At 42.4% G+C, this 26,078-nt stretch overlaps 1 protein-coding gene across 1 annotated transcript; it reads right to left on the bottom strand.

The window, feature by feature from the left end:
• Nucleotides 1-887: 887 nt before the first annotated feature.
• Nucleotides 888-20,798, bottom strand: LOC134382224 (interferon-induced protein with tetratricopeptide repeats 1-like). The gene is made up of 2 exons (XM_063102611.1): nt 20,572-20,798; nt 888-3,346 (listed from the first exon to the last, which is right to left on the bottom strand). Exons 1-2 carry the CDS (start codon nt 20,574-20,576, stop codon nt 1,987-1,989), a joined length of 1,365 nt encoding a protein of 454 aa, XP_062958681.1. The 5' UTR covers nt 20,577-20,798; the 3' UTR covers nt 888-1,986.
• Between the last annotated feature and the right edge of the window lie 5,280 nt (nt 20,799-26,078).

Raw genomic sequence — 26,078 nt, 5'->3', positions numbered from 1 at the left:
CGTAGCCCAGGAGGGGCTCCGTGGCCACTCCTGCAGTGTGCAATAGTGCTGGCTGCACACCCTAGGGGGAAGGCTCAGTCCCAGGACCACCAAACAGTTCTTATATATCAAGTCATGGTAATTGTGCAAAAGCCAATGAGAGGGCATGTGTGACTGTGAATTTGCCAGCTGACTACCAAATTGGTACTCCGAAAACAGGAAGATTTATGCGATAGGGGCCCCAGTATGTGCGATGCATCTTTACTGTCTTATCAAGAATGAGTTTGTTTTAGGTGTCTTGTCAGTTGCATCTGTGAAGGTCGTCAGTTATTGACTGCCCTGTAGGTGAGATCTAGCCCCTTACTTTTCCAGGGACCACCTGAGGACAGATTAGACTCAGAGAGCCAGAGGTATGGAGCTTGATTATACCCTTTTCCTGTGTATGAGTTGGCTGATCAGGTACCTGTGCTGGTGCATATATATGTGTTTAAAGAGCCTCTACACCTACCACTATAAAATATTGTACAGTAGCACCATACTCTCCCAGCATACGCATTTGTCCAAACATGTTGGAAGGTTCAAGAAATTCCCTTGAGCTACAACGGTTCCTTTGGACGTAGAAAAGCCTTGTGCCGAGTTCCTAATTCAGTTGCTTAGCAGGTAAGATTAGGTGCTGCCTTTAGTCTCTCCTTTAGCAAACATCCTTAGTCCCAGTTCATCCAGAATCTCCCTCAGGCATCCTTAGTGGTGCCCCCCAGTGGGCCTCACCTGCCCTTCTAGAATTGGGCAATAAGGGGCAACATTGTGTTAGTTGCAATATATGTCCTTTAGATATACAGACCCATGACACACAGGATAAAGCAGCCTTCAGGAGGAAAAAAACAGCTGACCAAATGTGTATAAGTTTATTAGTACGAAAAAACAATGGAAACTGGACAAGGAAATGTATTCTCGCTGAACAGGTTCCTACTTGAACCAGATTCCAGGATAAGTTCTGTAACTGACATACTAACCGGGTGATGTTAATAAGACCATTGATCTACATGAGCCTCAGTTCTTCAAGGGTTAAATAAGAGGCTTTGTCTAGACTGATGATTCTCAATCCAATGATTCTCAGTTTATTTTTTCAAATAAAGTTTTAATTCACCTGGAAGCATCTGTATACATTTTAGAGAGAATTTCCTCGCCCAAGCTAGGTGTAAGATAATGCATAGCCTGATGTCTCAAAGCATATGGGTATTTTTCAGATTTCTCCCAAGCACATGGGACTTCAGGAGGAGTTGTCCACCAAAGGGAGTTCAGAGGGTTGCAACTGCAGTCTAGCATCCTAACTTAGATGGGCTAAAAAGAACACGGCTCAGCACACATATTATTCTCATAAGGCTGAGCTCTTATCAGCTCAGAGTCTGGTGCCAGCTGGTCTAGGAGAATCTATGAGTAAACTTTACTCTTCTCATATAACTTATTTTTCTTCATTTTCCTGCTGCCTTATGGAAGCCCAAAACTCCTCTGTGTGTGTGCGTGCGTGCGTGCGTGCGTGCGTGCGTGTGTGTGTGTGTAGTGTCACTTCTAAGAGCTATGGCTATTTGTTAATACTAAGACAGAGTCCCAAGCCACTGGCATGAGAGAGAGAGATTTTGAACTGAGCCTCTCCTGCCTGATGGTTAAAGCATGCATTAAAAATAAAAATTCTTCTTTTCTCTTGTTATAAATCTCTTTTTTAGAGAGGTGTTCCAGCTAAGAATTTATGAAGGTTGAGTAAAGAAATTATTTGTGTTTTTCTCCCCTTCAGAAGGATGCTGTCCATTGGCCAAAAAGTGGGAGTTGAGGCGACAGTGCAATGTGCCACCCAACTATTGTGTGATCTTTCCTGTCACACCTTCTTGAAGACACTAATGAGGAAAGATTTGTATGATGGTAGATTTAGATATGTTAACATTTAATATTTCTAAAGACAGGCCTCAGGCCAGCATCCAGGTGCAGGGTCTCTCCTAGGACATCAGAGCTTCACTCTCTTCCCTCTTTCAATCTGTGCACGAGCGCAAGCAGATTTAAACTCTCCACATCAGTTTTATTCTGATCAACTCGCCAGTTAACCAAGTTCTCTAAAGCACTGAGAATTATTTGTCTAGCATTTGACTGTGGTTCTATGTATAGTGCTTTTAAATAGTAGGTAATTGCATCATTTTCAGATTGCTTGTGACATTGCAGAAAGCAGCCATAACGATAATGGACCTCCTGCAATCGGCTCTTATCACCATCATGTAGGGTGAGTGCTTTCTGGTACGTGTCCTCAACCTTTTGATGTTCACCTTGCTCTCTATACATGTTGGCTAAATCCATATACGCTATTGTAAATGTGGGCTTTTTCTGTATAGCAAGTTCAAAATGATATATGGCTAATCTCATCATTCTGTCTGCATTTTCTTCATCCTCTCTGCTAGGCTGCAACTTTGCAGCTTTCCTTATTTCTTTCATTTGTTGTCTGTAGCAACACCCTATCTGGTGATGCAGGAAGACGGAGTCAGGTGTTGCCTGCAAGGCCGTTTTTAAGAAATGCAGAGCTTTATCCAGAGAGCCTTTTTTTCGGTAAAACTTGGCTGCATATCGAAAGACATAAGTCTGTGAGGACTTGTTGGTCAGAGCTTCCTCAATGTACTTTTCTCCTTCAGCTTCTTGTCCTACTTCCTGAAGCTTCAGTGCAAGGAGAACCTTAATATATGCATCTTCTGGATTTAGCCTGATGGCCTGCCTTAGGGGGTGCAAAGAAAACCCCTCCGTGCGTTTTTTTGCTGCATTAAAGCCATCCAGACGATAGGTGGTAATTGCATACCCGATGCTGAATTCAGCGTTTTCAGGGTCTGCTTCCAGAGCTTTTTCAAAGCAGGCCTTGGCCCGTTCATAATTCTGTCCTCCACACTTCAGCAAGGCCCATCCTTCCTCACAGTCCATCTCAGGACACTCCATTCTATAGCGGAAGGGACTTGCCAACTTCTCGCAAGTGCTCTCCACCTTGTCCAGGTATGTCTGGGCTTCTGCCAGTCTTCCCAGGTGGTAGCACACCCAGGCATAGTTGCCCCAGGTCACCAGGCTTCTCATGTCCGATTGGTTGGCATGATCTCGCTGGATTAAGTCTTCGGCTTCTTTCAAGCTCTCCAAGGCTTTCTCATTCTGGCCTTTCAGGTGCTTCACATAGGCCAGCATGTTGTGTATTCCCACATTGTACTTGGTGTCTAGGAACTCAATCTCATCCAAGACCCTGTTTTCTAAATCAGGTATTTCAGAGTTTTCAATTAGAAACTTCCATGTAAAGTGACATCTCAATTGAGCCAGGCTATCCTTGACCCGACGATCTTCAGCATTCTTACTGTAGAAACAAACAAGAAGTTATTTTCATGATTTTCTGATGGAAATGAAATGACATCTAATGAACATATAGGTATAATCATTGTCAAATAAAACAAATCTAGACTTAGCTAAAGAAAGGCTTTACAGAAAAGATTACTGAATAATGTTCACTGCATACAGAGAAATTATTCTTCAGTGTGGAGGAGACAAGGAAAAGTTGAAGGAATTTCATAACATTAGACTTGCCTCTCAAGAAATTTTTAAAAATGTTTTTTCAGGAGACAGGAAAATGATATAGTTCAGAATCTCAGTTCTACTTAAAGAAAGAAAACATGTTCTAGAAGGAATACATGAAAGTAAAATAAAATCCTTTACTCAGATAGCAGTGTTCAGAACAATAATTGCAATAATGTGTATAAAAAGATATCTAAATGGCAAATGAGCATATGAAAACATGCTCAGCATCATACATCACTAGGTGATTGCAAATTAAAACAAGAATGAGACACCACTACACACCTATTAGAATGGCTAAAATCCAAAACACTGACAACACCCAATCCTGGCCAGTATGTGAAGCAACAGGAGCTTTCCTTCAATTGCTGGTGAGAATGCAAAATGGGGGCACATTATAAGAAAAGTGTGCCAGTTTCGTAAAAGCTAAGTGTAGGCTTATCATACAGTTCAGCCATTGTGCTCATAGATGTTTACCCAAATGAGTTGAAAATTTATGCCCACACAAAAACCTGCATTTGAATGTTTTTATAGCAGCTTTATTCATAACTACCAAATTGGGAGAAGCCAATATGTCCTTCAGTGAATGAATGAACTTGTGATACACCCAGTCAATGAAATATTATTTATCAACAAAAAGAAATGAGCAATGATGCCACAAAAAAACTTGGAGTTACCCTAAATGCATAATGCTAAGTGAAAGAAGCCAATCTGAAAAAGCTACATATTGTATGATTTTAAATATATGACATTCTGGAAAGGGTCAAACTATAGAAACAGTAAAAAGATCAGTAGATGCCAGGGCTTAGGTAAGAGGGAAGGGATGAATAGGGTGAGCACAGGGCATTTTTAGGGCAATTAAACTCTCCTGTATGACACTGTAATGGTGGGTACATGATGTTGTGCATTTGTTAAAAGCCATAGAATTGTACCAAGAATGAACCTTAATGTAAACTATAGACTTTAGTTAGTAACAGTGTGTCAGTATTTGTTCATCAGCTGCAACAAATACAAGGGTACTTCACAAAGTTCATGGAAAAATAGAATTAAAAGAGAATGCAAATCTTTCCATGAACTTTGTAGAGTATCCTTGCTATCACACGAATGCATGATGTTAATAATAGGGGAAACTGTCGAAGAGGTGGGAGTTGGAGGGAGGTATATGGGCATGCTGTATTTTTTTTTCTTTCTGTTTTTTGTTTTTTGTTTTCTTTTTTGTGACCAGTAAGGGGATCGCAACGCTTGGCTTGGTGTTGCCTGCACTGTGCTCAGCCGGTGAGTGCACCGGCCATCCCTATATAGGATCCGAACCCGTGGCGGGAGCGCTGCTGCGCTCCCAGCCCCGCACTCTCCCGAGTGAGCCACAGGGTCGGCCCCACACTGTACTTTTGATGCATTTTTTTTTCTTGTAAACCTAAAATTGCTCTCATAACTAAAGTTTATCAAGGGGGAAAAAAAAAGATGATTGCAATGGGGGGAGGAGGAGAGTTGCAATCTGGAGACTGCTCTGATCATAAGATCTGCAGGCATCTCAAAGATTAGTCAGAAAAAGGCTTTTCTTTTACAGGGAGCAGTAAATAAGCCTAGAAAGGACGGAGTGGGGAAGTGGGGTGAGTGGGTGATGAGATCCAACAGTCGAGCAAGAAGGATCTTTCCTGTGGTCGCCAGTTTTCGAGAGGGATTGTTTGGTGTCCCAGTGCTTGTTTAACCTTAATGACCAGTCAAATTTCAGGGTCCTGTGGGAAGGAGACAAGTTTGGTCAAATTAAATTTACAGGAATTTTGTTTGTTTAATCAATGGGAACAAGCAGCTCAGCTAATGATTTATGAGATATAGATTGGGAACTTGGAGGGTACTATGGATTGAATGTTCCCCAAAAGGTCACGAACTGGAAACTTGACTGCTCCTATTGTAACAGCGTTAGAGGGTGGGAAATCTGATTATTGTATTTGAAAGGTGGGGCCTATCAGAGGTGATTGGATCCTGGGAACTATGCTGTCATGAATGGGTTAATCCATTCATGGAGTAAAGGTTTAATGGGTTGTTGTGGGTATGGACTGGTGGCTTTATAAGGAGAGTACATGAGAGAAATCTTGTCATTCTTACCATGTGATGGCCTGTGTTGCCCCAAGACTGTAGTGAGTCCCCACCCAGAAGATTCACCAGATGTGCCCCTTGGGCTGTGGACTTCCCAACCTCCAAAACCTTAAGAAATATATTTTGTTTCTTTATAAATTTTCAATTTTCAGGTATTCCTTTATAAGATAGAAAATGGACTAATACAGAGTCTGTGTAGACTTGTCATAGGTAAACAAGCGGGCCATCTATGAGTCTTATATATGTCATATGGGAAAGGGTGGTTGTGTTGTCTGTTCAGTTATTATAACAAAATACCATCAACTGGATAGCTTATAAACAAAAGAAATTTATTTTTCAGACTTATGGAGGCTAAGAAGTCCAAGATCAAGGTGCGAGCAGATGCAGTGTCTGGTAAGGGCCTGCTTTCCTGGTTTGTACGTGACATCTTGCTGTGTCCTCACATGGTGAAAAGGCTGAGGGATCTCTCTCTCCTGCCTCTTTTAAAAGGGCACTAATACCATCCATGAGGATCTGCCCTCAGGACCTAATCAACTCCTAATGCCATCACTTTGGGCCTTGGGATTTCAATATATGAATTTTGCGTTGGGGGTTGGGGCAGAAACACTCAGACCATAACAGTAGTACTTTGCAGTAAACCGTTTCCCAGACATACAAGTGTGTGTGTGTGTGTGTGTGTGTGTGTGTGTGTGTGTGTGTGTGTGTGTAAGGGGGGGGGGAGAAGAGGGTTTCCCATAGCTGTTTTTCAGGAGCATAGGGCTCAGATAAAGTTCAGCATTATGACATCATTCCATATTGTCAGGTTCTTGGTGCTGCCACTGCAGCATCCTGCTTCAGTTACCTCTGGCCTCTCTGGGTTTCATGTGTTCACAGAGACAGGAGAGACCACACTAGGTCATAAAGCCTTAGAAAAAAATTATCAACATCATGATGTCAGCAAATTCATTTTGTCTGGTTTGAATGCCAGCTGAAAGGGATTAAATATGCCTATGACTTAGATTAGTTCAAGAACTTCTCGGTGCTGCATGAAACTTTTCATCCTCACGATGCTGCAATTGCCACAGCAGATCACAGGCATGAAAAACCAATAATGCTATCAAGAGAAATAAACCTGGGGCAAGGAGGAGCCCTCTCTTACCTTTCTCTATGTCTCCAATTTGGTCCGTTGAAATGTGGAAATAACTGCTCATTTCCCCAAGGAGGAAATAGTGATATAAACATTTCTGGTTTTATTCTCCCAATAAAGCAAGAAAGTGGAGTGGAGCAAAGTTACTTTGCTGAATAAAGTCAATATTAGGCACTCTTTTCCCCAAAAAGAACTGTACCTTAGAGTTAGCAACACCCCAAAGGGGAATTAATTAGGAGTTGCTTTTGATCCAACTACTCTTTTACCCTCAAACCTATCCATGGCATATTAGAAGGTGTTATTGGTTGAAATGTGTCCACCAAAAAGATGCTCTGAAGTCCTAATTCCTAGTACCTGTGAATGTGATCATGTTTGGAAATAGGGTCTTTGCAGATATAATCAAGTTAAGATGAGGTCATTGGGTGGGCCCTAATCCAATATGACTGATGTTCCTATGAAAAGAAGAAAAGAGACACAGAGACAGACACACAGGGAAGATGATGTAAAGACACCCAGGGAAAATGTCATGTGAAGACGGAGGCTGAGACTGGCAGCTAAGCAGAGGCCAAGAAGGATTCTACTAAGTCTCAAAGCGTGCATTGCCCTGCTTACAGCTTGATTTCAGACTACTAACTTCCAAAACTGACAGAAAACAAATTCTTGTTGTTTTAAGCCACCCAGTTTGTGGTACTATGTTACGGCAGCTCCAGGAAGTTAATACAGAGGGCAAATATTGAAGTAGGGAAAGATCATTTGATTGACTGCCACAACTTAGAGAATCCCCACTTTTGATTGAAAGTGAACTAATACAATTCTTTTTAAATGATCACTTTCAGCCTCATGAATGTGCCACCTCTAGTTTGTACGGTGCTTGTGCAAATTAGAAAAGCGGGCCCTTCTGTATGAGTATATGTGGTCCTCATCAGGACACTGACCCCAGTAAGCCAAACATGGACTGCAGTTTATTCCCATCCTTTGCCCGTTTGGCCAGTGAATAATCTAAACAGTAATGTTTGGCTGCCTTTACAACAAGCAGGAGAGATTTTCTTTTGTGTTGATCATAGGTACATCCTCCCTGACATGTGCCATCTTTTGCCTTCTAGATTGTGAGCCGTAGGTACACAATGGGGTGAAATGTTATCAAAGAGCCGTCCTTCATCCCTAAATAGGATGCTAAGCACAAAATCCTGCAGGTTCCAATTCCTTTTCAAAACTGAGTAGGGAAAGAGCGGTAAGATAGTTCATTCTTACATTTCTTTCTGATTAGGAAGCAATAGGTTAATGACCCAATTCTGCCACTTACTATCTGTGTGATTTTAAGCAATTAACTCCAATTTCCACATAGTACATTTGCAAAATGACAATAATAATAATAATAGTTATAATAGTTTCTACTTATGGAACTATAGTGAGCATCTGAGGTGATGCGATGAAAGAGCAAGGCAGATTGAGCTAATTACCAAGCAGAATATAGAAAATAGCTGTTGGTGTTAGTGTCGGTATTATCATTGTGTGTGTGTGTGTGAGAGAGAGAGAGAGAGAGAGAGAATCTCAGGCCCTCAGTGGATGGGGCAGAGGAGGACTCCCATCAGCCAGCAGGTGCCAGGTGTTTTCCCAGGTGATTTTCCCTTTGGGCAATTTTTAGCACTGTTGGGAAGGAGCAGCCCAACCCGCCCGTGGTCTTGAGCCTCTGGGAACAGGGGCAGCTTGATGTGGGCTTCAGTCCAGCATTATCTAGACAGCCCCCTCCAGGCCTCCTTGGGTCAGTAGGCTCTGGACACCCGAGCATACCACTGAAAAACCTACTGGGAATACTGGCTTTCAGCACCCTGAGTAGGGCATGGCTTTCTGGCTGACCCCATAAGTAGAGGTAGGATTAACATGATTTCATGGCCAGGAAACTGGTAAATGAAAATTGGAGCCTCCTGGCAATGAATATCTCTCTCCAGTATCCCAAGCTCAAACACTGCCCTGCAGGGCATGCAATGGGAATCCCTGGGACTGTGGCCTAGGCTGCCAGCTCCTCTTCTTCTCACCTTTTGGAGGAGCTAATAGGAAGCAGCCTCCATCCTCCATCATTGCTGCAACCCTCCCCACAGCAGGCAGTTACAGGTGTAGGGTGGAAAAGGCATCCTGCAAATGGAGCCCTCCTTTCAGTTCCCCTCTTCTGTTACTGTATCAGATGGAGAGTCTCTAGCAGGCCAGTATACTTTTGAGGAGAAAGTATTTTCTGCTACTTAACAGCACAAGACAAAGCAGGAAAGAAAGGAATGTATTCCTTTTGGATAAAATGTTTCTTAACCCTGCTTATGTTTCATATTTCCTAACACCTAATTAAGAGAAATCCTATTTTGCACAATAAAACCCCAAACCTGTGATATTTTCAAACAAAAATCAAACATTGCTATCTTTAAAACTATTTTCTTCCACTACCTGCCTTCAAGTGATCCATTTTGGTCTGAATAGATCAAAACTCACTCGCCACCATTATCCTTTCCCACCCGGCTCCTCTCAGACTCCAGGCTGGGTTTGTCTGGTTTGCAATTCTGTGAGCGTCTCCTGTGAGGTGTTCACTGGGTTAGAATTATGACACAGATAAAATGACTTCTGCTGTGAAGACAGCTTTATTTTCCATTTAGATGTAAGCCTCAGTTGACAAGAAAGCATTAATACAAGAGTTAAAAAGTTTGCATTTCTTAGGAGAGGTCTGCCTGGGAATTTGCCAGGAAACTACTAGAATTACAAAATATGCTAGAAACAAATGTGCAGGAGCACCAAGAGCTTTACTTTGTGGTTTCTGTGAGACACAGTTGCTAAGCAGTGCTTGGATCCAGCTGAGAGGCTCATCCAGGTTAGTCCTGTGTCTTTTTGGTGCTTCTTAGGCAAGTGAGGGGCTTTACATTTAGGGGAGAATTGCCTGGTAATGTTGTTTACACATAGGAGTATGACTGCTGTGGTATAACACAAATATATGTTTATTCTTTGTCCCTGGTTCCTTCGGAATCCAGAATTCACAGATTGTAATTGCCTGAACCTGACTCTAAGCTGAAACCTGGGGCTGTCTGCCATTAGGTTGTTTCAGCCTTAGCTGGAGCTACGCTGAATTGAAAGCAGGCATAGGTTCATTGAACAGAACTCAGATTCTAAAATCTTTGTAAATTTAAATTATCAAAACATCATGGATGTTGACTGGACTGTCTGGGTCACGTGCAAATGCCCACAGGAAAGGGCTTTTCTCTAATTAGACCATCTGAAATCCAGCTGCTAATCAGCTCTGTATTTCTGTTTGTAGAGGAGAAAAAATCTTTTTCCTGTACCCTTCTTAGGATCAATGGCTGGGGCCTGGAAAATTAGACTGGCAAAGACAGATTAACAAGAGAAAAACAAACAGGAGTTTATTAACGTGTGCATCATGCACACATATGGGTGTACTTGGTGATGAGCAACTCAAAGAGGTGGTTAGAACTTGGGCTTGTACAGCATCTTAACAAAATAACAATAAATTTGTAGAGAAGTGACAAGACAAAGGAAAGGGACTTTGAGTTTCTAGGGGTGGCTAATATGTGTAATATTTGGGGAAGTGAATTGTAGATGAGGGCTGGTTAGTATAGCTTTGTTTGTGTAGACTCTTGGCACCGTCTTGTCTTCAGCGATGAGGTTGTTAACCTCTTTCTTGTATGGGAGGTAGGGGCCGGGGACACTTTCACAAAGGAATTTGTTCTGCTTATAGGCAGATGGTGGCAGGGGTGGGGGGTGGGGCGTAGAGAGCTTGTCCTGTGTCTGCTTTTTCTCAATTTCTCAAAATAAACCTTATGTCAAAGTTGCATATTTTGGGATGGCATACTCTGAACTCATGATACAGAGGCTAACAGCACTCCTGAATTGTGGTCCCTGTGGAAAGTGCTAGTTGGGGGAGGACACATCACAGGGAGTGTGACTCCTCCACCCACTCCTGATAGATTATACTCTCAACACCTCTCAAGGATATCTTGCTGCTATTGATTTGCTGTTTTCTGCTTTCCTAATTAGTTGCAGTTTGCGAATCTGATAGCCTGACTCTACATCCTCATCTTGGTAGGGTAGCGTGATTACTAAATGCAGCTGACCCCAGCAAAGGATCGTTCTTTTCTAAGCTCACTGTACAAATGATCAGGGTGAAAGGGGTGGGGAGTTAGGTAAACCCAGTTTAAAAATTTTTGAAAACGTAAGATTTTGAACCAGCCCAAATGTCCATCATCAGATGAGTGGATACAGGAAATGTGGTACATCTACACAATGGAATACTACTCAGCTATAAAAACGAATGAAATACTGCCATTTGCAACAACATGGATGGACGTTAAGAGAATTATATTAAGTGAAACGAGTCAGGCACAGAAAGAGAAATACCACATGTTCTCACTTATTGGTGGGAGCTAAAAATAAATATATAAATTCACACACATACACACACACACACACAAAAACCGGTGGGGGGAGGGGAAGAAGATATAACAACTACAATTCCTTGAAGTTGATACGACAAGCAAACAGAAAGGACATTGTTGGGAGGGAGGGAGGAGAGGGAGGAGAGGGAGGTTTCGGTAATGGACCACAATAACCAACCACATTGTATATCGACAAAATAAAAATTTAAAGAAAAAAAAAAAAAAAAAGAAAACATAAGATTTTGTCCTGGCCACCCCCTGGACATGATGTCTCATTATCCTTAAGTTGCATAAAAATGTTTTTTCTGTAAAAACTCTTTTGTCCCTCTTGTATATAGGCTTTCTAGCCTGTGTGAGAGTAGGGGAAAATTGAAAAAATGTCAAGTTATGATTGTTGAATGGGACACTCTGATTTTGCAACAGTAAAAAGAAAAATAAAAGCCCAGCCTTTGGGGAGACGGGGGAGGAGGAAGAGTAGGGCATTAATAATCTTTGCTTTTCAGAATTGCTCCTGGAAGCCTTCCCGCCTCTCTGAAGAAAACCTCTTCATGCTGCCTTTCCAAGCATCTACTAGTGCATTGAATTCAGCTTGCTGAGCCTATGAGCATACCAGCTAGCACGGGGTGTAGAGGTGGGACCAGCTCCAGAACTTTTCACCCAGAAAACCTCAGATGTCATCTTCACTCCTGAGGCAGATGGACTGGTGTCATGGACAAGTAAAAGTATTTGAAACTGACTGTCTTCAAACAGTCCCTCTGAAACCAAAGGCTGGACTGAATTTTTCAGACTGGACTGGAAGCACTAGGGTGAGAGGCCCGACAGTGGATGGCCATACTGGGGAAGGGGCACTGTTAACCTGTGCAATCAGACTAAAGTAAGTCCGGCTTGGGGTGCCTGAACAATTGTAATACTGTTTCTAGGGTGTCATGCATGTCCTCTATGGTTATAATTTTTGTGTGTGTACCTGCCTATCATGACACTGCCTCAGCCCAGGATGGCTTTCAGGTAAGCTTCAACTTCCCGGCCAGAGTTGTGCTGTGCCACCAGGTAAAAAGGTTAATAGAGAAACTTACCCACCCTTCTCTCCCTCACAACACCATTCCAGGTCTTCTGATGCTCCATTTCTTTCCCTCTTCTTTGTCTCCCTTAGGGGCTGGGGAGCCCTCTGGGAGTGGGGCTGCCTGTGCCCTGGACCATTTCCTCACTGCCCTCTTCATGCTCAGGTGTGGAGAGAAACAAGCTGCCTATGCCTGAAGGGGTATTCCTGAGCAGGTTGCCCAGTTGCCGCTCATAACAGGCAGTTGCCTGCAGCAGATCTCCATTCAGCTTGTGATTCAATCCTCGGAGATGCCAAGAATTGGATGCATTTTGTGGAAGATTTTCGCTGAGGTTTTGTAATTGGCATTTCATCTCTTCTTTCTCAGTTGGTGTTTTGCTTACAGACAAATCCTCTAAATGATGCTGGGCAGCAGTGTCTTCTGACTTCTCGTGATACTCCTGGAGGTTGCAAGAGCTCTGACGGAGTCGCTGCCTCTCAGTGTCAGGCAGCTCCTTACTGAGTGCTGTCGGACAACGTGCTTGTGCTTCTAGGCACTCAGTGAGATCGGAGTGTGCATTCCCAGGATCCAGTCCCTCCACAATCACTTCATTTGAATGTTCCATAGCATATTTCTCTCTATTTCCAATAGCTTCAGATTCTCCTCTCTTATGTATTTGTTTGTTTTTTGCCTTGCAGAACCACTCGATCTGGTGACAGAGGAAGCTATTGTATGGTACGAACTTCAGTGCCCTGTTTAACAGTTCAATAGCTTTGTCTAGGTCACCTTTTTTTCGGTAAAATTTGGCTGCACTACGAAGGACATCTGTTTGGCAAGGAGCCTTCTCCAGGACCTCTTCAAGCAATTGCTCCCCTTCAGCTTCTTTATTCGTCTTCTGCAGTTTCAGGGCCAAGAGAACCTTGACATATTGGTTATCGGGATCCAGCTCAATGACTTGCTTCAGAGCATTGACAGGGAATTGTTTCTGTGGATTTTCATCCAGACAATACATCGCAATTGCCAGTCCAGAGGAGAACTCTGGGTTGTTGGGTTTCTCTTCCAGGGCCTTCTGGAAACACACCTTTGCCCTTTCATTTCTTCCACACTTTAGTCGTGTCCACCCTTCCTCACAGTCAAGCTCTGGACACTCGATACTGTAAGGATTTGAAAACTTCTTGCAGGCTTGTTTCACCTTGTCTACATAAATCTGAGCTTCTGAGAGTCGGTCCATGTGATAGTAGACCCAGGCAAAGTTTCCCCAGGTGACCAGACTTCTGATTTCTGGTTGGCCAGTGTGCTCTTGCTGGATTAACTCTTCAGCTTGCTGTAAGCATTCCAGGGCTGCTTCATTGTGGCCTTTGCAGTGCTTTATGTAGGCCAACAAATTGTACATTGTAGCTTTAAACTCAGGGTTTAAAAATTCAATCTGGTTATATACTCTATCTTCTAGATCACGTGAGATACTATCTTCCTTGAATAAATTCCAGGTGAAATGGCATTTCAGCTGTGGAAGGATTTTCTCCAGAGAATTCTTGGTGACCTCACTGTGGAGAAAGTAAAGACGGTCACTGTGATGTGCACCTTCCAAGCATTGCACCCTGTAATGGCTAATTTTATATGTCAATTTGACTGCGCCATGGGATGCCCAGACATCTGGTTAAACATTATTTCTGGGTGTGTATGTGGGGTGTTTCTGGAAGAGATTAGCATTTCAATTGGTAGACTGAGTAGAACTGATTGCTCTCCGAGTGTAGGTGGGCATCATCCAATCTGTTGAGGGCCCGAATAGAACAAAAAGGCAGAGGAAGGGAGCAGTCTCTCTCTGCCTGACTGCTTGAGCTGAAACATCAGTCATCTCCTGCCCTTGGACTGGGACTTGGACCGGAACCTTCATCAACTCCCCTGGTTTTTAGGCTTTCGGACTTGGACTGGAACTATACCACTGACTTTCCTGGGTCTCCAGCTTGCAGACAGCAGATTGTTGAACCTCCCAGCCTCCATAATCACATGAACCAATTCCTCATAATAAATATCTATGTGTATCTATCTGGATCTATCTATCACCTATTGGTTCTGTTTCTCTGACTAATACACACACCTAAGTCTTCCTAGACAGGAGAGGGGGTACTTCCCTTTTGCTTCCTAGATTCCCCTTTCTATAGCTGTGGTCTGTGCAGACACCCACAAAGCATGGACTTATACTGTGTAAGCTGACAAGCAGAAGGTGAGGGAGCATGGAGGAGAGGAGGCAGCTGCAGTGAGAAGAACTCATTCAATTCCCAAGTCAGGTCTCAGTACTCGCACTTTCTGGATAAGGTTTATTTAGCCATCCATGACCCTTTACTGGGCTACCTCTTTTTGCCACTATTAGTTGTTAGGGATACTAAGAAAAGTAAAAGTTATCCCAGCCCTCTCTGCCTTCCAAGAGCTCACAGTCTGGTTAGAAGGAGGATGTAAAGAAATGAAAGCCCAGGCATGTTTGTCAATGTGCTAAGTGACTTAGTACTCTTCCCTTAGTCCTCTCCACCGCACTCACACACAGACCCGAGGGGGCTCAGCTTGAGTCTGATTAAAGAAGTCTCCTCACCACACAGGCCACATACCTAGAGAGAATAACTGTGTCTTAAGACACAAACAAACAAAATTAACAAACTTGTGCTTTGTGGTTGGAAGATACAAAGGGAGATTGCTTGCTTTGTTTAGTTAAATAAGGTGCAACAGTTCTCAAAGTCCACATCTATATTTGCCTGGGGTGTGGGCATGGCATGTTCTCCTGAGTCCGAGTTTGTGCTCCTCCTTTCCTACCGGTAAAGTCCTGGCACCATAGATCGAAAAGAACTTCAAAAAGTCATTAAACCAGTGTTGTCCATATTTTTGGATTTCACAGACCAGCACAATTTCAGAAAAATAGCTATGAACCAAACAGGGCTGCTGACTTATTTGGGAATACAATGACATGGGGAGAAAATCCATCCAAAAATTCACCAACTACTTATTCTTACCAACATTTTATTTTGAAAGGCAGAAAAGAGAAAGAGGAAGCATTTCTATTACTGCTGAAAAAGAAAGATATAATCTCAGAATAAAGGGAAGTTCTTTAAACTAAACACATTTGGCTCTGTGAGGAACCACTGACTTTTATTCGCAATTTCCTTTAGATCAGCACTGGCCCACACACCACTGACGCAACTGCCTTCCTGTATCTCTCTCCAGTAAGGCGGATCTAAACTATTTCTGACCCAATATGATTGCACATGATATGCTTTATAGTGAGAGGCACAGAAGCAACCCAAGGCAGTGAGAGTGAGCAGGGGAAGTAGCCATCCATATCCAGATATCCTCTTTACGTGTGTGTGTGGACCTGTGAGAGAAACCTGAGTATGAAGCTCTCGGGGAAATTCCATCCAAACCACCACTTCATCAGTGCCAGAGCTGGCTGAACTTTGAACAATTTATTCAGGAAGATGGCCAATTATGAATGTGGCTTCATGATTATAAAACCTATTGAAAATCGAAATTCAGGTCCATTGATTTTTCCTAAGCCTTCCTCTTTAGGGTCTCCAATTTGATAAAGTATTTGATACCTGATTTCTCTTTGAAATAAGATTTGAAGCAAAATATTGGACTGGGAGTCCTGAGCTCTGGATAAGAAGAAACATAAACCCCAGAGCCAGAGTTCAGGAGGTTTGCATTAAAATACTATTGCCCTTCTAAAAGCAAATATTCCATTTGCCAAGGTTTCCTCACTTGTTAATTTATCTCATATGTGTTTTTGAAAGTTGCTCTAAATACTCTTTATATGTATAAATAAACTAGTTAACAATAATTAAACTCAGATATTTAAAGAGAATACAAGTAGTCAGGCAGGATGATGGCTGCAGCAGCCTGACAAAGAGAATGTCTAGGTTCAGGTGAAACATGAGGAGGAGAATGCCGGGATATGATCTACCTGGATATTCAGCACCTAGAAGGCCCTGGGGGAGGTGGGATTCAGCCATGAGATCTTGCTGAACAAAGCAGTTAAAGCTAACACTGCTAGTCCTTAGGAAATTCCCAGAATCAACCTACTTACTGTCTCTTCTTCTCCTGCTCACCTACTGGGCTCATGACAGCCTATTGGTGCTGCACACAAATGCCGGGTAGATGTCACATCTCCTTGCAGGGCCTAGTCAAAGTCATTACTACAGCAGAATCTTGAAATTTTCAGAAAGATGCCCTGTTGAAATGGTAAGAGTGGGGGTTTCTAAGGAAACCTCTGAGGCAACTTGCACCACAGATGCACCAGTTATGCTCCAGCTGGCTGCATGAAGGGACCAGCAGACCTCATGCCCAGTCAGTAAATCAGAAAAGACATCATCTAAGGAGCCCATCACTTCAAGACATGAGCTAAGGAATTCTCCAGAGCAGTGCTTCTCAAACTCTAATATGCCAAACAACCTGGGGTCTTATCAAAATTTAGATGTGGATTAAGAGGTCTGGGATGCTGCCTTTCTAACGAGCTCCCGGGAGATGTTGCACTCAACCACACTGTGAGTAGCAGGGCTCTAGGAAGACTTCACTTTTTGGCAATGATTTCCAATCTCCAGTTTCCTATTCCTGAAATAACTCTTAAACAAGCCTTGCTTTAGGTCAGCATCCTTCCCACCTCTCCTACCCCCACTCACTTCAGACTTCCTCTGCTCACATTTGCACACATACAATGTAGGAAGCATTAGATGCACTTAAGGAAGAGGGAATTTGAAGGAAGACATCACTTCTTATATTATGTCAGCAGGTCTCAAACTTTAGTGTGCATATGAAGTATCTGTAGTCCTTTTTAAATATGTAATTTTTTTTTCCTGGGCCTTATTTCTGATATGCTCAATCAGGATTTCAGAATGCAGGGCTCGGTAACCTGCATTCAGGTTGACTGTGATACGGGGCATCTGCAGAACTCAGTTTGAGAGACTAGCACTTTCTCTCTGTTCACAGTCCACATGGGAAAGGTAGCAGGTAAGTAAGAAGATGGCTCAGGAGGACACATTCCCCAATTCTGAAAAAACAAACTTCAAGGTAAAAGTAACCTCAACATGAATTGGAAATTTGCAGTGCTGAATTCATCATTGGCACATTTGCTAAGTTTTTAAAATAACCACAACCACTACAACAAAATCCACAAACGCCTGATTTAGTCTTTTCAAATATAGAATACAAGAGAGGGATCAGGACCTCCAGTAAATTTCCTACACGCCCAGACTTCATTGACCAGGTTTTGCCTGGAAGGATCTGAGCATGCGCTCCCCCTAGGCTCTCTCAATAAGCCCCTGTCCCTTCCCAGCTCCCCTGTGTCTCTAGGCTGCCTGACTCTAAATCAGAAAGAGCCACAGAAATAAAAATGCATGAATTGGAAAGACAGATATATGACCGAATTAGATAAATGCATAGTTAATCTCTAAGCAAATACCGGAACAGCCTAATTCAGGAAGTTGTATGTCAGAACAAGAGTTGGGAGACATTTTCCATTTCTTATGAGAGGAGCAGGGACTGTTTCCTCATGATAGCTCTTTCCCTGCAATTCTGAAAAGCCGGGGTCCAGGCTGATTTTATTTTCAGTTTGTTGATCCCAAACAAATGCTGAAGAGGTTTACACCCAGGGAGCTAACGCTTGGGTTTGTGCTTTTGTGAAAGAGAAAAGGAAAACGAAACAGATGCAATGCTGCCCAGATTCCTGTTGAGGAGAAACTGAAACTGAATGGGTGGGAGCTGAGCTCACTCTTGCTGGGAATACTACTCCAGACGTATTCTGATTCTGTGGTTTGAGAGACTGTAAAAAGGCACAGATTACAGGGGTCCAGTGAAATTGGGGTGGGCTCAGAAATCTGCATTTTGACAAACGAACTGATAATTCAGTGGCAGGAGAGCCTGTACCACAGTTTGAGAAGTGCTGTTCTAGATGTATTTTAAAAAGCAGTTTCCCCATTTACTTGTGGAAGATACCGTAGTGAGTCAAACAATAAATTAGACAATCTACAGTGCAGGAGGAAAACCACAGTACACCTGGATTTTGGTGATTTCTTTGACCAGCTCTGGGATATTTCTTGAGTTGCTAAGCTTCATTTCCTCACCCTTAAAATGCCCTGGGATGAATTTCCTTTTTCCCTCCATCCAAATTATAGGAAACTATGCCCTGAGAAGATCCACTTTCACCTTTGTCTAAGATGTGGCTTGGGGCACTCTAAGGGATGGGTCACTATCAGAGAGTGGTGCTTGCACTCCAGATAGGGAGCCTGAGAGTCTGGTCTTGCCAGTCCCTGACCCTCTCTTTAAAGTAAGCATAGCTGAAAACGTTAAGGTCATTCACCTTTTGGCTTTTGTGCACAGAGTGAGAATATGCTCAGGGATAGAGTCTGGTGCTTCTATTAATGACGCTGCGCTGACACCTGCTCTGTATGCAATGTCTTGGGCAAATGTGCACTTCTGAGTCCCATTTTACTCATCTAGAAAATAAGGCTAAAAACAGAAATAATAGCTCTTATTTCTTAGCACTATTGGAAAGGTGATAGGAGATAACGCATGAAAAACACGTAGCAGAGTGCACTACCAACTACTGATCACACAGAAACTCTTACCACCATGACTGTTGGTACATCAGTGGTATACTTTTAAGTGGATTTGTGAGTATGTGAAGCAGGCAACAGAGTTCCTTGGTGGATGGGGCAGAGGAGAATGCTCATCAGCTGGCAAATGCCAGATGTTTCTCCAGGTGATTTCCATCTGTGGCAATTTTTGGCAATGCTGGGGAGGAGTAGCCCAATGTGCCTCTGTCCCTACAGCCTCTGAGAATAGGGACACCTTGATATGGGCTTCAGTCCACCAAAGTCCAGAGAGACCCCCTCAGAGCTACTCAGGTCAGTGGCTCTCAACACACCCAAACACAGGACACTGCAAAGCCTCTTGGGCAGGCTGGCTACCAAGACACTGGGAAGGCCTGGCTTTCTTGTCAACCCCACTATGCAGACACCATTAATGTTACTCTTGAACAGGAGCCCATTATACAAGGCAACCTGAGGCACTTGGCAGTGAAGACCTCTTACTCATCTCATTTCCAAATATGACCTTGCAGAGCATGTACAAGTCTTTGGGGCTGAGAGTAGGGCAGTCAGTTTCCCTTTCTTCCCTCCCTGAGTGCTCAATAGGATCCTCCCTTCCAGGCAATCAACCCCTCAATCCTTCCCCATAGGTGTTTGGTGGAAAAGGCATCTTTTTCTCTTAGTTCTCTCTGAGGCTCTATCCAACGTCTGAACTGTAGCAGGTCTGTATGCATTTTTTAAAATCAAGTTTTCTGAGATTATATTTTACACACAATAAAAAACACCCACTTTAGGTGTATAGTTTGATGAGTTTTGACAAATGTTTATACTATATAACCACCACTACTATCTCCTTATAGACTATTTCTGTCATCCCCAAAGATTCCTTTGTGTGCTTTCCTACTTGGTCCCCAGCATTTTCAGGCAATTATTGCTTTCCATCATTAGAGATTAGACCAGTATAGATCAGAGATTAGGTCATTATGTTTTTGAGAAATTATTTTTTACTGCTCACCAGCATTTACCACAGCAATACAAATAAACTTTTAAGCTTTGCATTTTGTTTTCATGTAAGAAATGAAAAAAAAAAAAAAATGACCATCAATAAGAATTGTTTCTTCCATTTTCCACCTTGAAGTGAATAAATGTTTTAGGGCAAAATTTCCCTCTACATGAGTTGGGTTTGCAGTACTGCTTCCATCTTTCACAATATCCACTGAAAAGAAATACTTCCTTTCAAAATCACAAGAAAAAAAAAGCCTTTGACTTAGTCCTTTCAGATAAAACAACAGCAGAAGAGCCTGCAAAGAGTAATTCTGGGCTGGCCCATTAGCTCAGTTGGTTAGAGTGAGGTGCTAACACCAAGGTCCCGGTTGAATCCCTGTACTGGCCAGCCATCAAAACAAACAAAGAAGTAATTCCCTTAGGTTTAACTTTGAATCAGAAAACATTGTGTCTGAGTGGCTCTCACCACTCCTGCCAAGCCTCCCTCTTATCCCAGCTCCACCAAATGAATAGTTCTAGAAACTTAGGAAGCCTGAGTGTGTATACCAGTAAAAGCCACATAAATAACCACAACTAAACAACAATAAACAACTAAACCAAAAATAAACAACTGATAAAGGGCTAAAATGACGAAGGCACGTTAATTTCATAAACAACAGAACAATTTAGGAACTTGCCAGCACAGGAAGCAGCTCAGCTTAGGCTGTGCACTCCGGCACGGAGTGGTTATGCATTTTTATTTCACTAACCTCATGACTGCAAGCTGCTTCTCTGCTGTTCCGAAAAGCTGAGGAGCCGGATGATTTGCTCTTCCGAAATCGTCCTGGTCTGCCTCACGTAAGTGCTGAAGGAACTATATAAGAGGGAAAGGTGGGGTAATGCATCCATCAGCAGATGCATTCTCCTTTTATGAAAGGGAAGAGGAAAGTGAAACTGATTTCAAATCGTCAAGAGGGAGAAAACGAAACCGAGTTCAAAGCCATGACTCCGAAACTGCAGTTGGAGAGAATGTGAAATCTAACCACCCATCGGCGGTGGGGGGCGGGATTCTGATGTGGTTTCTGGGAACACAGGATGTGAAAGACTGTTTCAAAATATTTTGTAAAAAAAAAAAAAAAATAGCAGTATCGTCCACTTATTTTACTTGTGGGAGACAATTTGCATCAGAGACCCGCATTTAATTCTCTTTGTTCACTCTACTAGCTTTAAAATCACTGAGCCTGAATTTCCTTTTTGCCCCCCACGAAAGCCAAGCCCTGGAGGGATCTCTGGGCAGTTTAGCTCTTTGAGATCTAAGACAATCATTTTCTTTTGGAAACAGTAATACATGTACTATTGTTGGATGGATGGATGATAAATTTATATATTTATGCTTTGAGCTCTGAAAAAGGAGGGTGTTACTCTGAGAAAACCCCCCTCCCCCCGATTTCTATACTACTTCCTAGCCATGATGCAAATGTCCATAAAAACCTAAGGAGTATAGCCTCCGCGGCTGATTCAATGAGGAAGGAATTGCTAGTTAGATAAGAGAAAGGCTGCCTCCATCCTGGAGCTGCACAAAGCAGAGACTCTTGTGTAGCAAAACTATCCCAGTCCATGGTATTTCCAACAGTCGAGTCTCATAAAATACGTCAAGCTCAGAGATTGTTGTTAAGTCCTGTGAAAATAACCCTCAACTTGGAAAAGTCTGTAATTTTAATTGGTTGTCTTCCTTTACAATCTGTTATCCTGTTAGTAATAAAGTAACATACCTTTATAAAAGATATAAATGTTTGTGATATTATAAAAGGTATAAATACTGCCCTTAGATCCAAGTAAAAGAGGGTCCCTGCATTTGGCCCTGTGCTTTAAAGGGCCCCACATGTCACAGATACAAAAAATATAAATTTTTAAAAGAACACATGGATCTCTGTTACTCAGAATCCAGTGCTTAATCCTGGCAGAGTGGGACTTGCAACCCTAAACATCAGGCCCAAGAAAAACTTGTCTCTTTCTCTTGCCTTCTCTGCTCAAATTGTACTGTGAACATTTGTGCAATGTGAGGGTGCTGATTTTAGAGACATACTCTGATTTGGAGGGCTTAGAAGGTCCTGGTGACAGAGTGCTTAGATCAGAGAAAAGGCAAATTAACTAAATTGGTCAAATCCTTCCTCTTGCCAGAATGCAATAGATTCCTATGTAATAAAAACTTATTTTTTCCCATACAGTAGTACCAACTGTCCATTTTCTTGTTTTTCTTGTTTTCCCAGTTCAAGAAGTACTCATGAATTAGCACAGTATTTGTAATAGTTGCATATGGTGACTAAATAACATTCTGCATTATTAAGAAATTCATATTACTCTTAAACTTGGACACATGTAGATTTGAACCGACGTACTGAGTTAAATTTTCTTTTGCACTTGGACTTTTTTTTTTTCTTTTTTTTTGGTGCCAATTTGCCAATGAATAAGGTTCTTGGGTATAGATATTTAAATGTAAATTCAGATGGGACCAGATTTTTGTACCTTACTCTATTTGGAAAATAAAATGTAGAATTTATCCAACGTATCTGTTTAGTTACAAAAAAAATAGCAGTATTTAAAATTCTAGTAATGAGAATGGCACAACACAATAAAAAGAAACGTAGAGGTAAAAACAGGTGACAAAAAAAGCTTTCTTTATATGCCTTTGGAAGAAGAGTTCTCATTTTTCTGTCAGTTGTATTGAAATATAATTCATGTATCATACAATTCACCCCTTTAAAGTGTACAATTCAATAGATATCAGTATGTTCACAGAGCTGTCCAATCATCACCACAATCAATTTTAAAACGTTCTCATTACCCCACAAAGAAACCCTGCATTCCTCAGCTGTCATCCCCCAGTCCTTTTACCCTTCCTCCCCAGCCTTAGGCAATCAGTAATCTATTTTCTGTCTCCATAGATTTGCCTACTTTGAACAAGTCTCAAAGAAAAACTGTTAGTTTTGCAAAGTACCAATTAGCTTCTCAACTGCTTTGTTTTTCTATTAGTAATAGAAAGTCGGGGATGGGAAGAAAGAGAGGTGAAACAAAACAAAACAAAACAAAACAAAACAAAAAACTGTTCCTTTTAAAATCTCCTCCCTCCCACCTCCTGCAGCCCAGGCAGTTTCAGGTCCCAACATGGCCTCAGTCCTGCTCCCTCTAACAGTAATAAAGATTTTTTTTTTTTAATCTGAGCTCGCAAGAGGTGAATTACTGAGAGAGAAGGCTGTAGGCAAAAGAAAAAAAAACATGTTGGTATGATCTTCATGCTTGGCCAAAGAATGGACTGAAAAGTGGAATGAGATTGAACTGGATGCAGGTCAGTCTATAACCTTCTCAGCTACGCATGGAGAAGACAGTATAAAAAGGTTGAAGGGACCAGAAGTTGTCTTTCCATTATTTTACTGTTTTATATAGTGCAGCTGAAGTTCTAGTCTTCCTCTAAGAACATAAGGGAGCCAAAAGAATTTTGTCTCTAATAGTGAAAAAAAAGTGGCCCTCACATCCTATGTAAGTATATTTGCCTCTGCGTTCTCAACTAATTGTCTTACATTCTATATGTGACATGTTTTCTACCCTTTAGGCCCAAGAAAGATTCTGGAGGGGACCTTTATAAATTTCCTTTGATGCTATATATGACAATGTATAGCAGAAAGCAAGTTTCATATAAATCCCATCATCCTGACTCAAAATATTTAACCATAACCTCATCACAAAAAAGACTATAGAACATTCCCTTTTGAAAATAAAGGGAAAGGCAAAATTCGCAAAAGATAACTGTCAAGTGAGGTAGAGGATACTCAGGCTTACAGAGTATCTTACTATTTATTGCCTCTGAGAATACAGCTGCTGGCTCCATAGAGTCCTCTCATTTCCGTCAACATCTCCACCTCATAATCTCCCCATAGATCTTGGATTTTTCTTGAGTGCATTCCTGCATACACTCCCAAGCCATCCTCCGCAGGCCTGAGTCTATGGAAGATGACATCCTGACACTGAGTTTGTTCTTGCTTTACGGCAGGACTGCTTGGTTGACTGCTGAGGTCAGGAGCTCCAGAAACCTTTCTTTTTACCACCCAACCGTGGTCCGGAAATATTCTCTAATGAAACTTGTGCACGTGCCTGTGTGGATGTGGGTGCGGGTTTGAATGTGATGGTTGTGAACATGGGGTGAGATCAGGAGTGAATAAAATCAGTATTCCTCACTCAAAATAGCCTCCACTTCTAAAGGAGATGGAATCAGGAAGAGCTTCTGACCCAAATGCTCCACTTTGCCTACTGCAGTCCGTGGTATGATGAGAGCAGACACTGCCCAGGGAAAATCATCCGCACAGACTGCCATTGCTCTAGAGCTGCTAGAATATTTGTGGATGATCCATTCCAGGCTTTCTAACTTTGTAGCATAATCTCAGGCACCTCAGCTGCTGATCCAGCCATCAGTAGAAAGAGTCCCTCCTTCTGAGTGATCTAATCAGGGCCAGGGTGACCTGCATTGATAGGTGCATCGATAGGTGATATTCCAGATTTGAGCCCTCACCAAGATTGCAAAACTTCCAGCGCACACTTGGAACAGCCTTACAGGGCTGTCCTGCCAACTTGCCAGAGGAGAATTATTGTTCTTTCTTATAGGTAGTTGTTCATCAACATGCGTCATCTTTTCTTTCCTCTTGGTCCTGGGAAGACTATGAGATAGAATGCCATCAGAGAGGTGTCCTTACTCTCTAAAAGAGGAATGCTAAGAACCTAAAGTCCTCCTGTTACCTAGTAAGCACACAGAGAGTGCTGTCATTAGCAGTGTATGTATTATTATCCAATTACGAGTATGTGTATTTGTGTGTGGTGACTTAACCCCTCTGTGCATATGGCAGGTGGGCAATTGTAACCACAAGTAGCCAGGCCTGTGTGTAGATCCTCTTCCCTTCAGCTGCTTGTATTTTTGATCAACGCGCATAAATGGAAAGAAGAGCTCACCCTGCTCCTCTGTCTCTGTACCACTGGGATCAGGAGTATCTCAACATGGGTTTTCTTCATTCTGGAATAGTCCAGAGCCCCCTTAGGCCACCCCGACCAGGGGACTCTAGAAACACAGGCACAGGCCATTGCAAAACCTCTCGGGTAGCCTAGCTGCCAAGGCTGGGGAGAGGGTGAGCCTGCTTTCTGTCAGCTCCACAGCTGTGGACAAAGCTCACATCATTGTATGGCCACGGGCCCATTATATTAAAAAGAGAGACTGGATACTCTTGGGGTAAACTCCTTTGTAATCCCTCACTTACAATTTCTTCTCAAGACAGGTATAGGTGTTTACTGGAGGAGAGATCCTAGAAGCGGGGCCCCTTTTACTGAAAACTCTTCCTCTCCCACTCAATGGGACATCCAGTGGGAGAACTGTATCATGTCAGAATGCTTTTCAGTAGAAAATATTTTCTGTATTTCACCGGTTCTAACCAAACCAGCAAGAAAGGAATACCTATTTTTTAGAACCAACACTTCACAACCGCAATAAGATTTCCCATCTTCTAACATCTAGTATAGTGGTTTTTCAAACTTTAGCATGCAACGTGATCACCTGGAAGACTTACAACACACAGATGGATGGGCCCCACTCTGATGTTTCTGAGTAGGCAGGTCTAAGGTGGGGCCTGTGCATGTGCATTGCTAACACGTTTTCGGATGATGCTGATGCTGCGGGTCAGGGTACCACACTTTGAGAACAGTTGATTCGGTGAAAAGCAAATTTTTTAGTAGTCACCATTTCAGTTTCACAGTAATCCCAAAACTTTGACTTGGTATCAGTAAGAACAGAAAAAAAGACTTTTAGAACATAGCTTCTTCTCCTTCCCATTTTAAAGCCTGAAAATATCTAAATGCTCTTTCCCTGACTGCTCCCCATGTCAGCCTCCCCTCTAGGCGCAAGCCTCTGTCGTGAACACTCAATAAGTACCCTTTGGATAATTCTCACTGCATTAGAAAGTGCTACTGAAATGACATCTCCTTTGGAATTAAGATCCCTTTCTTCTTCCTTCGCTTAAGAGCACTGCTGCTCTTATAAAGCAAACTCAGTAAGAAGACAGTTAGAAAACTCACCTCTGTGCATATATTTTCATCTTGCCCATTTGGATCAACTTTCCTGCCTTCTTCACTATGCTCTGTGCTCGGGGAAGCTGAGTTTATGGACTTCATTACCTGGACCTCTCTGAGTTTTCACTTTCTTTTGGGTTTAGCCCACCGGAAGGCAACAGTCAGAAATCAG

This window comes from Cynocephalus volans, chromosome 7, assembly GCF_027409185.1.
Source record: "Cynocephalus volans isolate mCynVol1 chromosome 7, mCynVol1.pri, whole genome shotgun sequence".
Lineage (NCBI taxonomy): Eukaryota > Metazoa > Chordata > Mammalia > Dermoptera > Cynocephalidae > Cynocephalus > Cynocephalus volans.
Note: the sequence above shows the minus strand (reverse complement) of the source record. Positions and strands in the feature narration are given on the sequence as shown.